At 43.6% G+C, this 16413-nt stretch overlaps 2 protein-coding genes across 3 annotated transcripts in view; one reads left to right on the top strand and one right to left on the bottom strand.

Moving 5' to 3' along the window:
* The window catches only part of brf1a (BRF1 RNA polymerase III transcription initiation factor subunit a), a 64087-nt gene that overhangs the window by 6783 nt on the left and 40891 nt on the right, over window positions 1-16413 (top strand). Inside the window, exons 4-6 of the mRNA XM_046366994.1 lie at window positions 4114-4287; window positions 11070-11101; window positions 12027-12099. Coding sequence (XP_046222950.1) covers window positions 4114-4287; window positions 11070-11101; window positions 12027-12099 — 279 coding nt within the window. The remainder of the gene's footprint in view (window positions 1-4113; window positions 4288-11069; window positions 11102-12026; window positions 12100-16413) is intronic.
* Window positions 10943-15574, bottom strand: LOC124046536 (BTB/POZ domain-containing protein 6-B-like). Of its 2 annotated transcripts, XM_046366996.1 has the most exons (5): window positions 15222-15572; window positions 14727-15000; window positions 14438-14528; window positions 14222-14340; window positions 10943-13797 (listed from the first exon to the last, which is right to left on the bottom strand). In XM_046366996.1, exons 2-5 carry the CDS (start codon window positions 14909-14911, stop codon window positions 12765-12767), a joined length of 1428 nt encoding a protein of 475 aa, XP_046222952.1. In that variant the 5' UTR covers window positions 14912-15000; window positions 15222-15572; the 3' UTR covers window positions 10943-12764. The 2 variants fall into 2 exon arrangements, with proteins under 2 accessions (XP_046222952.1, XP_046222951.1); XM_046366995.1 differs by having other exon boundaries at window positions 14727-15574.

The following is a 16413-nucleotide window of genomic DNA, read 5'->3' as shown; positions in this document are numbered from 1 at the left end:
TTGCATTCCTAAAGCATTGGCGTGCATGCATCATAAGAGCTCATTACACTTACAGCAGGCCTAATCCTCAAACGTGGGTGCGCTAGGATATTAACCTTTGTTTTTAATGCTGTGTTTCATGATGTCTTGAAAGTAAAGCATTTAGTCTTATACTAGACAGATTAAACTGATTCCTTCTGCTTTACATGGTCCTCATCCCCTCGTAAAGTGGCATCTGTATCGGGACCTTATTTCAGAAGCACAACAAACTTGGTAGGGACAACCCATTTCCTTTAATGTCCAATGAGAGATTAACAGGGTGTGTCTACAGCATTGCTTGGTTGGCACAAGCAAACATCCATCGCATGCTTGAATGCCTCAGGAAAGGGCTGATGTCATACGTTTCCTTTGTCTGGTCGGACACATTCAGTCTGTGTTGCCTAGTTTTGATGATTTCCTGTTTGTTTAGTCACATTTATTTGGAAGTTACTTTTACTCGGCCGTAAATGTCCGTTATCTCCCAGTAACCTAATGTGAGTAGTAGTCTGTGGCTCCTGCTACTCCCATGGTACTGATGATCAATATAGTGCTGGCTAACTGCTAAGCAGGTGTGTGTGTGTGGCTTGCAAACATAGCACTGTCAGTGTGTCTGTAGGGATGAGACAGACGTTAGTCAGACTTTGTGGACGATGACTAATATAAGTGTGTGAGAAGAACAGACATATAGATACAGCCGGGTGTGAGTTTGTATGGGGTAATAGGTCTGTCATGCTGCGGGGAGATATATAGTGTCTATGGAGCTCTGAGAGAACAAGAGTGGTGCTGTGAGGGAATGCTCTCCTCCATAAACATCCCAAGTGTCTGGCCAGACCACCCTCTGCTCTCCCACTCACCCACACTCTGATTAATGCAATCATCCTTCCCCACCGGCACGGCTCCCGCCTCCCCCGTCCCTACCCCCACTCGAACTCATCACTTCTCCTCACAATGACCAACACAGGTTCCTTTTCCCATTACTGGAGAAATCTCATATGTCCTGCATTTGACCGAAACTGCCTCAATATATCGCTAGTGTGGGGCTTTCCAATTGTATCCAGCGTATCCAGCTGTCACAATAAATGTACCGGATGATGATGATGCTGGTTGGGGTTTGGAAGATGCATAGACAAAGCTGTATAGAAATCAGGATATTTAGTTTGTCACCACTTGAGGAGGAGAGGGGAATGAGGAGAGAGTGGTATGAGTAGGGTTGCAAAGGGTCGGAAACTTTCTGGTAAATTTCTGGACTTTTTCCGGAAATTTGCCATGGGAAGTTAAGGGAATTTTGCTTAAATTCATCAAAGTTAGCTTATAACAGTGAACCTTTGTTGGATACACAAGGCAATTCTAGGTCTTGTGGCATATTTTGGTCAAACTATTCCTAATTCACTGGAATTGCAACCCTCTACATGCACAGTACATTCTTCCATCACAGCTGATTCTCAAGATCTTGCACACAAATGATATGTTATTGAGCCCACACTACTACACTGTCTGAGCCAAGGACTACATGCTTTCTGGTAAGTTTTGTTTACAATACTGGGTGGGGTTAATATATTTTATGACATGCATGAGTTTTTGTTAACTAGTAATAATAATATAATAATAATAATAAATAGTAGCCTATAGCAAAGTATGTTTAAATCATATCTAACTTGTTAACAATTTCTGCTAGTTAGTTTTGGCTACAATGTGGGTTTTTAGCTTGCTTGAGCCTGCTAACTGAGTGTTAATTCACCTGTTTCCATACATGTTTCATTTTAAAACAGTTATCTTACAAAGGAGTTGTTTAATCTAACTACTTAAATATAAATAGTTTTCTAATCTTTACAGGAAAATGCCACAGACCCTATCTGATGTGTGGATGCATTTCACTGCAGCTAATGTAGGAGGAAAAGCTGTGTACATTTGAAAATACTTTGCCAAATCATATGTGAAGAATGCAACAAAGATGCAGAATCATCTGGCCAAATGCATAAAGTTCCCTCAGCACTCACAACAAGCAACCTCTGACAAAAGTCACCCTACTTCTATTTGAGGTGAAAAAGATGATTCAGACACCTTATCCATAGCAAAAACTCATGATCCTCCTGGAAACAAGTTTTTTTTTTTACTCAATGGCGGAACGTAGTCAGAGAAATGCTGATGAATGTCTTGCTCGAGCTGTGTATGCAACTGGTTCACCTCTGATGCTCACAGGCAATGTGTATTGGAAGAGATTTCTGAATGTTCTTCACCCAGCATACACAGCTCCAACCAGACATGCTTGACCTACTCATTTGCTGAATGCAGAGTTGAAGGTGTGAAGGTCAAGCAAATCATAGAGAAAGCAGACAGGATTGCAGTCATCTCTGATGGGTGGTCAATTGTTCTTGGGGAAGAGAAAATTAACTTCATCTCCACCCTTCAACCAGTATTCTACAAGGGACAACCGACACACGGGTCTCTACATTGCAGATGAGCTGAATGCAGTCATCAATGACGTTGGACCACAGAAGGTATTAGCACTGGTGACAGACAATGCTGTGAACATGAAGGATGCTTGGTCTAAAGTGGAGTCCTACCCACACATCACACCCATTGGCTGTGCTGCTCATGCATTGAATCTGTTGTTCAAGGACATCATGGCATTGAAAACAATGGACACACTCTACAAGAGAGCCTTGGAAATGGTTAGGTATGTGAAGGGTCATCAAGTTATAGCAGCAATCTACCTCACCAAGCAAAGTGAGAAGAATAAGAGCACCACATTGAAGCTGCCCAGCAACACCCATTGGGGTGTTGGAGGGGAAGGAGTCTCTTGGGGGGAAGGAGTCTCTCCAAGAAATGGCCATATCACAGTCTGCCGATATGGACAGGCCCATCAAGAGGATCCTCCTGGATGATGCATTTCGGGAGGGAGTGGTAAGCAGCCTGAAACTCCTGAAACCTATAGCAGTAGCCATTGCACGGATTGAGGGATACAATGCCATCCTGTCTGATGTTCAGACTCTGCTTGCAGATGTAAGAGAAGACATCTGTACTGCCCTGCCCACTTCACTGTTGCTCCAAGCAGAGGAAACTGCAGTTCTGAAATGCATCAAAAAGCGTGAAGACTTCTGCCTGACTTCTGCCCTCAGAGCGCAACTGGTCCTTGTTTGGGAACACACACACCAAAGCACACAACAGGCTGACCAATACAAGGGTTGAAAAATTGGTGGCCATCTGGGCAAATTTGAGGCTTTTTGAGCCTGACAACGAGCCATCCTCAAGGTTGGAAAGTGACAGTGAAGATGAAGCCTCAGAGTCTGATGTTCAAGAGGTGGACATTGAGGAGATCCAGGGAGAAGACATGGAAGCCTGAGAGGAAGACAACCAAAGCTTTAGTTTCTAGACTATCATTTTACAGATGTATGTTGAAAATGTTTTTGGGAGATGGGTCATTTGGGATCATTCAATATTCCCTTTTGTTGTTCAGTGAAATCCTCCCATGTGAAGTCAACTCATTTAAGTTCAATTTGTAACTAAACGTTTTTTATTTCTATTGGCAGGATTTAATAATTTGAAATTGTCTACTTATTAGGTAAACAGTTTATGTTTCTGACTCAATGTTATATGGTAAATATATCCAATGCAAAAAAAATCTACATTTTAAATGGTAGTAATATTAATTTGCATATATTCCTACAGAAAGTTTCCACCTCTGAATATTCCCCAAAATGTGCAACCCTAGGTATGAGTAATGCTGGTGATGTGTGGCTGCCCTATAATCTGAAGCAATCTGTTTAGCAAAGCAGGGGGAATATTTAATCACTAAGATGTTGCATTACCTCATCAGCAGTAGTTTGCCACACACATCTTACGAGTACCTGTGTGTATTCACTGGGACATCTGATTGTGTATAATGTCTGAGTGTTTTCATGCAAAGTTAATCAGGAGAGCAAAGGACACACTGATTTCGAAACACCTGAACTGAACGTCAGGGTAATTGCAATCCCTGTCGTGTGTGGATCTTTGTCTACTCTGTTTATTATATGTCTTAAGTGCATATGATTGTGCGTCTGAGTGTGTACGACTTCGAACTGTGTGTAATAACATGTCTGTGTTTGTCTCCAGGGAGACGTCAGATCAACACACTGGGCCACCAGCTGCAGCTGAACCAGCACTGCCTGGACACAGCCTTCAACTTCTACAAGATGGCCGTATGTAAACGCCTGACACGGGGTCGAAGGGTGGCCCACGTGGTGGCCGCATGCCTCTACCTGGTCTGCAGAACGGAAGGAACACCTCGTATCCTTACACACTGCAGAGAGGGGTGGTGGAGTAACAGAGGGAGGGAAGGGGTTGATTTGAAAAAAGGGGAATGCAAAATGTTTATTCTACAACCAAATAGTTGTTACCATTATACACTATACGACCAAAAGTATGTGGACACCTGCTCGTCAAACATCTCATTCCAAACTCATGGGCATTAATATGGAGTTGGTCCCCCCCCCCTTTGCTGGTATAACAGCCTCCACTCTTCTGGGAAGGCTTTCCCTAGATGTTGGAACATTTGCTGTGGAGACTTGCTTCCATTCAGCCACAAGACAATTAGTGAGGTCGGGCACTGATGTTGTTGATTAGTTGGCGTTCCAATTAATCCCAATGGGGTTGAGGTCAGGGCTCTGTGCAGGCCAGTCAAGTTCTTCCACATCAATCTCGACAAACCATTTCTGTATGCACCTTGCTTTGTGCATGGGGCGGGGTATCGTCATGCTGATACAGGAAAGGGCCGTTCCCAAACTGTTGCCACACAGTTGGAAGCATAGAGTTGTCTAGAATGTAATTGGATGCTGTAGCATTAAGAGTTCCCTTCACTGGAACTAAGGGGCTTAGCCCGAACCATGAAAAACAGCCCCAGACTACTATTCCTCCTCCACCAAACTTTACAGTTGTCACTATGCATTCGAACAGGTAGCGTTCTCCTGGCATCCGCCAAACCCAGAATCATTTATCGGCCTGCCAGATGATTAAGCGTGATTCATCACTCCAGAGAACGCGTTTCCACTGCTCCAATGTCATCGAGCTTTACACTACTCCAGCCAACACTTGGCATTGCACATGGTGATCTTAGGCTTGTGTGCAGCTGCTCAGTCATGGAAACCTATTTCATTAAGCTCCCGATGAACAGTTATTTTGCTGACGTTGCTTCCAGAGGCAGTTTGGAACTCGGTAGTGAGGACCGTTGCACCCCTTCTGAAAAAACCTACACTCGATCCCTCCGATGTCAACAACTACAGACCAGTATCCCTTTCTTTTCTCTCCAAAACTCTTGAACGTGCCGTCCTTGGCCAGCTCTCCCGCTATCTCTCTCAGAATGACCTTCTTGATCCAAATCAGTCAGATTTCAAGACTAGTCATTCAACTGAGACTGCTCTTCTCTGTATCACGGAGGCGCTCCGCACTGCTAAAGCTAACTCTCTCACCTCTGCTCTCATCCTTCTAGACCTATCGGCTGCCTTCGATACTGTGAACCATCAGATCCTCCTCTCCACCCTCTCCGAGTTGGGCATCTCCGGCGCGGCCCACGCTTGGATTGCGTCCTACCTGACAGGTCGCTCCTACCAGGTGGCGTGGCGAGAATCTGTCTCCTCACCACGCGCTCTCACCACTGGTGTCCCCCAGGGCTCTGTTCTAGGCCCTCTCCTATTCTCGCTATACACCAAGTCACTTGGCTCTGTCATAACCTCACATGGTCTCTCCTATCATTGCTATGCAGACGACACACAATTAATCTTCTCCTTTCCCCCTTCTGATGACCAGGTGGCGAATCGCATCTCTGCATGTCTGGCAGACATATCAGTGTGGATGACGGATCACCACCTCAAGCTGAACCTCGGCAAGACGGAGCTGCTCTTCCTCCCGGGAAGGACTGCCCGTTCCATGATCTCGCCATCACGGTTGACAACTCCATTGTGTCCTCCTCCCAGAGCGCTAAGAACCTTGGCGTGATCCTGGACAACACCCTGTCGTTCTCAACCAACATCAAGGCGGTGGCCCGTTCCTGTAGGTTCATGCTCTACAACATCCGCAGAGTACGACCCTGCCTCACACAGTAAGCGGCGCAGGTCCTAATCCAGGCACTTGTCATCTCCCGTCTGGATTACTGCAACTCGCTGTTGGCTGGGCTCCCTGCCTGTGCCATTAAACCCCTACAACTCATCCAGAACGCCGCAGCCCGTCTGGTGTTCAACCTTCCCAAGTTCTCTCACGTCACCCCACTCCTCCGCTCTCTCCACTGGCTTCCAGTTGAAGCTCGCATCTGCTACAAGACCATGGTGCTTGCCTACGGAGCTGTGAGGGGAACGGCACCTCAGTACCTCCAGGCTCTGATCAGGCCCTACACCCAAACAAGGGCACTGCGTTCATCCACCTCTGGCCTGCTCGCCTCCCTACCACTGAGGAAGTACAGTTCCCGCTCAGCCCAGTCAAAACTGTTCGCTGCTCTGGCCCCCCAATGGTGGAACAAACTCCCTCACGACGCCAGGACAGCGGAGTCAATCACCACCTTCCGGAGATACCTGAAACCCCACCTCTTTAAGGAATACCTAGGATAGGATAAGTAATCCTTCTCACCCCCCCCCTTTAAGATTTAGATGCACTATTGTAAAGTGACTGTTCTACTGGATGTCATAAGGTGAATGCACCAATTTGTAAGTCGCTCTGGATAAGAGCGTCTGCTAAATGACTTAAATGTAAATGTAAATGATGACAGACCATTTTTACCCTGCTACGTGTTTCAGCGGTCCAGTTTTGTGAGCTTGTGTGGCCTACCACTTATCGGCTGTGCCGTTGATGCTCCTAGATGTTTCCACTTCACAATAACAGCACTTACAATTGACCGGGACAGAAATTTGACGAGCTGACTTGTTGGAAAGGTGGCATCCTATGACCGTGCCACGTCGAAAGTCACTGAACTCTTCAGTAAGGCCATTCTACTGCCTATGTTTGTCTTTGGAGATGGCATGGCTGTTTGCTCAATTTTATACACCTGTCCGCAAATGGTGTGGCTGAAATAGCCAAATCCACTTATTTGAAGGGGTGTCCACATACTTCTTGTCAGCATACTTCTTGTCCACAGTGTATTTGAAAACTATTCAGACTCCTTCCCTTTTTGCCCATTGTTGTTACGTTACAGCCTTACTCTAAAATATATATTTTTTAAATTAAACTGTTTTTGCTTTGTCATTATGGGGTGTTGTGTGTAGATTGAGGGGGGGAAACAATTGAATCCATTTTAGAATCGGGCTGTAACGTAACAAAATGTGGAAAAAGGGAAGGGGTCTGAATACTTTCCGAATGTACCAGGGCTGACCCCAGTGCATTCAAACGTTTTTAGTCGAGCAGGAGCAAAAATAAATATATATTCTCTCATGGTGTACAAGATATGTCTGATTCGCGCTGTTGACTGATCCATTGTGAAGGTCGTGGGAATGGAACAGTCCAGTCTAAGATGGGCTACTGAAATTGTATATGGTTATATTACAAAAGAACAATGGTGCAACACTAATAAAATTGAAGATTTATTTTATAACATGCGTTTTCGTTGGATAGAGTTCGATGTCCACGGTTCTGAAACACATCAGTCGCTGTTGAATTGGCGCCTAGACCATGTTGCTTTGTGCATAATAGCAAAGTTAACCAGCATATTGGTGTTGAGAACAATTCCGGAGGCAGCTGCAGAGTGAGGAGATGGTTTGGTATGATTTAGAAACTTGGGAACCAAGCTTGAGTTATCAGTGTGGCCCTATCACCTTGACATGTTGAAATACTGTATCTTCACGCCTAGAATAAAAACCTCCAGAAAAGAAAGAATTACAGGGGGCAGTTTGGGAAGAAAAAAAACCCCATACGAATCATCTTCTGGAATAACTGACATTTTTGAGTAATAATTCCATAACCAACGTTCTAGTAATACTAGTCCTGTGTGAATAGGTCTTTGGACACGTGCATGCAATGCATACGTGTCACAGAAAGAGCAAGGGTTGAGAGAATAGAGTTTTTCCTAAACAAATTAGGAATTTCGGTAACAGAACCTTTTAGTCAGAAATGGCCGTAATTATATTGCATCTTCAGCAACAAGGACAGCACGATAAACACTTTGGTCTTTGGTGGTCGCTGCAGCAGGGAGGGGAGCGAGACAACGGGTGCCAGTCAGTCTTTTTTTTTTCTTTTTTACAACGCAGCAAGTCTGAGCCCGGCCCAGCACAATCAAATCAATTAATCAAACTGTATGCTTAAAGCATCAGACAATATAGTGAATGTGAATATAGTTGATTTGATTAACCTGTCTAGCGGAACCCCTCGCCAAAAGTGCAGGGCGCCAAATTCAAAACAACAAAAATCTCATAATTAAAATTCCTCAAGCATACAAGTATGTTACACCATTTTAAAGATAAAATTCTCGTTAATCAAACCACAGTGTCTGATTTCAAAAAGGCTTTACAGCGAAAGCAACACAAATTATTATGTTAGGTCACCACCAAGCCACAGAAAAACACAGCCATTTTTCTAGTCAAAGAGAGTCACAAAAAGCAGAAATAGAGATAAAAATGAATCACTAACCTTTTGATGATCTTCATCAGATGACACTCATAGGACTTCATGTTACACAATACATGTATGTTTTGTTTGATAAAGTTCATATTTATATAAAAAAATCTGAGTTTACATTGGCGCGTTACTTTCAGTAGGTCTAAAACATGCAGTGATTGTGCAGAGAGCCACATCAAATTAGAGAAATACTCATAATAAATATTGATAAAGATACGACTGTTATACATGGAACTTTAGATAAACTTCTCCTTAATGCAACTGCTGTGTCAGATTTGTTAAAAACTTTACGGAGAAAGCAAACCATGCAATAATAAGTACAGCCTTTAGACAACAAAGTAGCCAAAAAGATATCTGCCATATTGGGTAGTCAACATTACTCAAATTGCATTGTAAATATTCACTTACCTTTTTTTATCTTCATCAGAATGCACTCCCAGGAATCCCCGTTCCACCATAAATGTTTGATTTGTTCGATAATGTCCATTTATGTCCAAATAGCTTCTTTTGTTAGGGCGTTTGGTACACAAATCCAAAAGCGGGTTCAGGTCGCGCCGAACGTCGGATGAAAAGTTCAAAAAGTTCCGTTACAACCAGTAGAAACATGCCAAACTAAGTATGGAATCCATTTTTAGGATGTTTTTAACATAAAACATCAATGTTCCAACTGGAGAATTCCTGTCTGAAATGCAATGGAACGAGAGCTCTCTCGTGACCGCGCGTCATGAGACCGAGGCTCTCTGCCAGACCACTTACTCAAACTGCTTTTATGAGCCCCTCCTTTATAGTAGAATCCTCATTCAAGTTTCAAAAGACGGTTGACATCTAGTGGAAGCCTTAGGAAGTGCAACGTAACCAATCTCGCTGTGTCTGCAATAGGGGCTCAGTTTTTTTTTTAACTACAAGCCTCAGATTTCCCACTTCCTGGTTGGATTTGTTATACTCTGTTATACTCACAGACCTCATTCAAACAGTTTTAGAAACTTCAGTGTTTTCTATCTAATACTACTAATAATATTCATATGTTACCATCTGGGACAGAGTAGCAAGCAGTTTATTCTGGGCACCTTATTCATCCAAGCTACTCAATACTGCCCCCATGTCACCAAGAAGTTAAAACACAGGATGTGTCAATATATGGAAAAATACACATTTAAAAATATCAACCAATCAATTGGTTGAAAGAACAGATGACTCTTGGTCGACTAAGATTTTTTTTTTTTAGTCGGGGACAGCCCTAGAATGCACTGTATGTAGTGTATATATGTAGCTGTAGCATCAATCTCCAGGAGTTGTAGTCATTTTCGACATGACTTGTGATCATGTGTTTCACTCAATACCCAATTCTGTACTGTCCTAATGTTAAGCAGATCAGCTTTTTATATCCCATTTGTACGGCTGTTGGTTTATCGTTTCCTGTCATTGACTGAGTATGATGTGGTTATGTAACAGCCGGTGGTTTCACAGGAAGGGCAGGGGACAGTTTTATCTGCTAGAACAAGAGGATGGAGGGAGCAGAGCAAAGCCTTTCCCCATTACATTGTTTATGTGGGTCGTGGGTGAGGGTTGGATAAAGTAACCATGGCTCCACTCCACTTCCTTTTTCCACAGTTGGGGAAAACGATCTGTAGAACTTTCACAGAGGACTGGAATGAGGAGTAGAGAGAAAGGAATCAAGAGGCAAACATTGTTCAGTGTCTAGCAGCTGAAATGGCATGGCGCTCAGTGAAGGGACATCTGGATATTTGCAATGATTGCTCAGGGGCCCCTCAATTAAATGCTAGTTAATACATTTAATGGGATCATTCCCACAGGTGCTGTTGTTGGGAAGGGCCAGGTTATGGTCACATTCATGACCTTGATGAATTACAGCCAAGTATTCACGTCAAAATGAAAACTCCACATGTTTTACATGCAGGGCTAGGAAGAAACCTCCCTCCTTCCCCATACTACTGAAATGGTAAAACAGGATTCTTGTGGCAACTGTTATCTCTGAGAAAATCAGCTGCACAGAGGGACTTGTTTTCATCATTATGATGACTTGTCTGTAATCTCATATCGAGACTGTATGATTATCTTTTCCATTTCAGTGGTGACCATAAACCCATTGTGAGGCTTTTTAAAAAGGGTTGTCGCTAATCCACTTTACCTGCCCCTGGAGGGGGGGGGGGGTTCAGAGGTTAAAGGGGGTGGCTGATTCTCCAGAAGCTGTTGCTCAGTGTATGTAGAAATGCTGCTGGCCTGAGGTGACACGTTAAATTAATGTACACTGTTGGCTGCACCAGAAATGATCCTGAAAATGTATTTCATATTCTAATGTCTAATATTGTATTAATGAATGCTGGTTAGGAAGTTTGAAATACTTTTTATTGAAAATAACAAACACACTTGGCTGTACCATTTGCAGAGAATGGAAACCCAAATTATGTAATTGTGTACTATCCTGTGGTTTTGATTTAACCCCCCCCCCTTTACAGACATGCTGCTTGACCTCAGTGACCTCCTGCAGGTGAGTTTCCAATGAGTAGGCCTACACTAATTTTTCTCCATCTTTTTTCAACTCGCTGAGTGTTTGCACCACGACGTTGACATTTAGCCTTTTTTTAAATATGTTTTATTAATAAAAACCTCTTCTGAAATATAATTGAACAGTCCGATACATCAATGTTTCTTTTTATTTTTTAAGTATACACAATCCCACACTGACCATGATATAACATCCAACAAGATGGAAGTTGGCTTATGCAGTATGTTGAGCTTTTTAACTAAAGCCAAGGACTGTATAAATATAGGCCCACATTTTTTCTGTGTATAAAGTCAGTGTTAGGGTGGAGGGACATTTCTCAGACACAGCTGGTCAGTTGTATTTTTATGCTCTCAGCTGTCCTTGGAAGAGCTGACCCCCCCCCTGGTATTTGAAGGGTAGGAGTGTGCTATCCGGTCAAGGATCAGTGTGCTATGGGTAGATATTCCACAAATCCACAGTTTGTGGTGCCCCACCCAGGCCAGTGATCACTGCCCTCCTCTCCCACGGGAATGCATTGTGACTCACCTCCCATCAACTCATCAAGCTATGAATCTGCTGTGTAGTGCTAGGGTTAAGAACCAAAACCTGCACCCAGGGTGGGCCCCAGGACTTGTTTGGGAAACGCTGCCCTAAGGTCTGGAGCGTTAGCCGGAAAGAATGAGATGGTCGGAGATCAAACTAGAGCTTTAGTCTGCCCCTGTTCTGGAGAATCGGTGGGCTTTCTAGATAGTACGCCAGTTTAGCATTGAGTTACACTTACTAGACCAGATTTGATCACGAGCTACTCAATTGTTAAGTAACTCTGGATCATGTTATGAGGACATTGTGGACTTGACAGGGTGGGTTTCAGTGAAAGTTGCACTACCCTCATGTATTTCTGCTCTTAATTCTCTTTTCCCTCCCTCAGGTAAATGTTTACGTCCTGGGTAGAACCTTCTTAGTCCTGGCCAGAGAGCTCTGCATCAATGCCCCCGCCATAGGTACCTACCGTCTCCCTGCAATAGTCCCTGTGTTATTGTAAACAAAGAACCATACTTTTGAATGTCTTTTTTGGAGAAATGCTGTTGTTTTAAGTGTTGTCTTGCTACTGAGAACCAAACCGATTTACCACTTATTAATAGTGGTCAAATTAGTGACTTTGCTCCAACAAAGGCGTCATGAAGGTTTGACCACATCACTTTTACCAACCTGCCTGTAGCACTCATCTGTGTACCTAGAGGGTGCTCTAACAACAAAATAACCCCTCAAACAAATTTTACACATGCAAGCGAGTTATATAATGATGAGCAGCAACATCTGTGGCTTATCTCGCATAACTTTTATGATTTTCTGCAGGTTCATAAGCTCTCGCACAGAACATCAGGTTGATCAGCATCAAGCTGCAAACCATATAACTGTACTTTATGTACAAAAAAAAAAACATTGCAGAGGCTGTCCACAAGTGCAATACGACTTTTTACAAGGGACTGCTTTTTGCAGTTAATAATTAAAATACGTTTAAAATAAATAACAGCATTCCTTCACTTAAAAATAGTATTTTGTTTAGTGACATACCGTAGTGTCTTAATGCTACATTATTTAGAAGGCTTAAACACATGGATGTAAGTCCATATGTCCTCTACTTGTCCGTTATGACCAGTTCAGTTTATGCATAGAATACCAGCTCTGGGATCTGTCCTCCCTGCACCCCAGTCCCGTTGGTACTGTCCGAGGAGCACTGGAACTGAAATGTCACTTTTCCACACTGTACCTCTGTCATGCCCTCCTGGCCGAAATAGCTCAGCTCATTCCCGTCCAGCACGGCACTCACCGTATAGAAGACATCCTGCTCCACCTGAACCGGGTTTTCAAACCATACAGAAAATGTACTGCTTGATCCGTCTGATACAAACTTGGTCAGGTTCTGTGCTAGGGTCACCCGTTGACGCTTCAGTTCAATCTTGATGCTGTACTCTGCCTTCCCACCACTTGACCCGTACAGGCCCAGTCCAGCAATAAAGATCCGCTTGTCCACTGCGAACTGGATGCTGTCACAGCGGCCCCTGTAGCGCCACTGGTTGCTCCGGTAGGCTGACGACTGGAAGCGGTGGCACTTCTGGGGTGCCAGGCCCTGCCTCTGTGCCAGTGGGAAGTCCAATTTGGGCTTGGTGGCCGCTGTGTACCACAGGAAGACGTCATGTGTCTCCTCCAGTGTCAGGATGTCTGACTGGGCTGCCCCATCGGCGAACTCTTCCAGGGTCATAGTGGGGATGCGCACCAGGTAGAGTGCCTTGCCCAGGACAGATCTCTTGTTGCGGGTGGTTTCTCCCAGTCCTTGCCTCTTACACTCTGCTGTGGCCCAACTCATGACAGCATCAAAGACCACCACCTCCTTGGTGTTGAGGGTCTCTCTCTGCAGAATGATCTCCAGGGTCTGCAGGTCAATCTCACAGAAGCCCTCTGCGCCCAGGGCCAGCTCTGCTTGCGCATCAATCACCTCCCAGCAGCGCCGTGTCAGCTCAGGCTCCTCAAACAGACGGCTCTGGGACAGCAGCACACAGGCGTTCTTGGCCTCCAGGCTAGTCTCCAGGAAGCTGACGCAGGCCTTGGCCAGGGCGGGTACAATGTACTTCTTAGCAGCGTACAGGGTGGCCAGCACGGTGTCAGCCTCCAGGTCTATTGCATCACTATACATGTACCTGAAGGGGACAAATTGGAGGAATAGAATGAGATTCTAGTTTAGTAAAGAAGGCAAATCAGCATGTGGAGAATTCATGACGGCTATTCCTTCTAGGAAAATAGGATGTGGACTTGGCACAGCTTCCACTATTCTCCCAAGTGGATAAAAAGCAGCAACGTTTCATTGCATTGACGTGGGTGACAAATTGTTATAGTATCAACAAAAAAGTAATTATCCTCGACTGCTTATTCCTTCTGGGTAAATCATTGGCTTTGAATGAGAAATGTTTCAAGATGAACAAAGAGCAAAGAAACAAGCAATTACAGTTCTCTACAGTGCTCCCCGTGCCCTTTGATCTAGCATTTTGGCACGTGTCTTGCTTTGAATTTATTTTGAAGTGACATTGTGCTGGTCATGTTTAATATGAGGAGTGAGTGGCTTACTTCAGCAGAATTAGAAAAGCAGCAGGTTCTACATCTGGGATATGGATTTCGGACGACTCCTCTGCAAGATCCCCGTAAAACATGGCACAGAAGACCGAGCTACCCACTGCCAGCACATACTGGAGGGAAAGAAAACGGACACATGAGTAGTCACTCATCATAGGCGTGATGGTTCAGAAAAGTCAACTTATTTCTCCAAATAGAGAGGGAGCTTACCTTGTGTGCTGGCACTTTCTTAGATTCACCGAAGGGACCAACAATGAAATGGATATCGGCCATGAGTTCATTGTTGAACATCAAGGCGTTCCTAGAAGGGAGGAAATGTGTCAATAAGATATGACAACTTGGGCTATTCCATAAAAGGCTTTTGCATGACGATATTATAACCTGCCCTACACAATGGAGCATTATAAAGTGTGATTCCAATTATGGACATTGACTTGGTTTACAATAGCCATATTTGAACTAAATCGAAATAATTTGATATAAGTAAGAAACTGAGTACCTCTCCCGTAGCGTGGGGTGCGAGGACTGCCAGCTCGGAGGTTCGACGTTGTTGTTGTTTATGTTTTGCTGGGTGGTTGGTGTTGTTGCAGTAGTTGTTGACTGGGTGACCTGCACATTGCTTTTCTTGTCAGTACCGGTCACCGTAGTACCGTTGTTGGTCGCAGGGTACAGTTCTGCAGCCATCTTCTTCTTCAAGGACAGGGTTAGAATCTCATAGCATACTGGTAACCTGCTTGTGTGTTTCCCAGTCGTTTTAGACTTTTTCAGTGTTTCTGGAAGTAAGAGTAAAAAAGTCAGACACTTCATGATCCGACCATGATGGAGCAACCTGCAATCTGCCGTTGGCATCGGCACACAAAGCGTTGGCCCTTTCCCTAAAAATAAACCACGAACTCCAGGATCTACTATTAATCTGCGTTGACAATTGATACACAAATCGTGACCTTTAGATGCAAATGTTGCATAAATTCAGCGATTAAGAAGTCTTACGAACCCCGAATCAATTGTAAGAGAAATATACAAAATATCCGTCCAGTGATTGAGGTTGTATAACAAGTTCAAGCAGTATACTCCTTTCTCATTTCATCCTCTATTGCCACAGCTCTCCCCGAAACGTATTGTTTCCCTTTTTGTACTGATGGTAAATACAGATCATCGTTGCTCGCTTGGAGTTCGCTGTTTTCCTGCGCAAATCCTGGCAGTTGTTTTTCTCCAAAAGCTACTTATCAACGAGGAAAAGGCGCGGGTTCCTCCTTAGCTGATGTGTGGATACGATGTGAATTGTAATTTGTCGGGTCTGGCGTTTTAGTTGCAGTGAATTTTTATTTATTTATTTGATATAATCATCTCGGACGCCCAGCTCGCTGCCAACAACAAATCAGATTTACGCATACCGTCAACGTCAGAAGCGCCTCCTCCAAGCCTCTGACCAGCTCTCGCTAATGCTGCGTTTGTAACTAAGTGGGAGGTGGTAATTTACCAGTTGTGAAGTCGTAAATACCAGTTGGATGCATTCACGTGATATGAAGTAATTGAGAAACGCCAATTGGCTAATGGCCAACAAGCAATATAAACCATGAACTTGAAAGTACACCTATCGTGTTTGTAAACAAATTAGAGTTAAAATACCATATTAATAGATTGGTTTGTATAAATGTTTTGTTGTATTTAACTGCTGAAAATGCTGTTATCAAGCTCAAATTTGATTTGTCACAGCAGATGTTAATGCGAGTGTAGCGAAATGCTTGTGCTTCTAGTTCCGACAATGGAGTAATAACCAACGAGTAATCTAACCTAACAATTCCACAACTACTACCTTATACACACACAAGTTTAAAGGGATAAAGAATATGTACATAAAGATATATGAATGAGTGATGGTACAGAACGGCATAGGCAAGATGCAGTAGATGGTATCGAGTACAGTATATACATATGACATGAGTAATGTAGGGTATGTAAACAAAGTGGCATAGTTTAAAGTGGCTAGTGATACATGTATTACATAAAGATGCACTAGATGATATAGAGTACAGTATATACATATGAGATGAGTAATATAGGGTATGTAAACATTATATTAAGTGGAATTGTTTAAAGTGGCTAGGGATACATTTTTTACATCAATTTCCATTATTAAAATGGCTGGTGTTGAGTCAGTATGTTGGCAGCAGCCACTCAATGTT

The sequence above is a fragment of the Oncorhynchus gorbuscha genome, linkage group LG10 (genome assembly GCF_021184085.1).
Source record: "Oncorhynchus gorbuscha isolate QuinsamMale2020 ecotype Even-year linkage group LG10, OgorEven_v1.0, whole genome shotgun sequence".
Taxonomy (NCBI): Eukaryota; Metazoa; Chordata; class Actinopteri; order Salmoniformes; family Salmonidae; genus Oncorhynchus; species Oncorhynchus gorbuscha.
The sequence above is the reverse complement of the archived record's forward strand: the minus strand, read 5'-3'. Positions and strand labels throughout refer to the sequence as shown.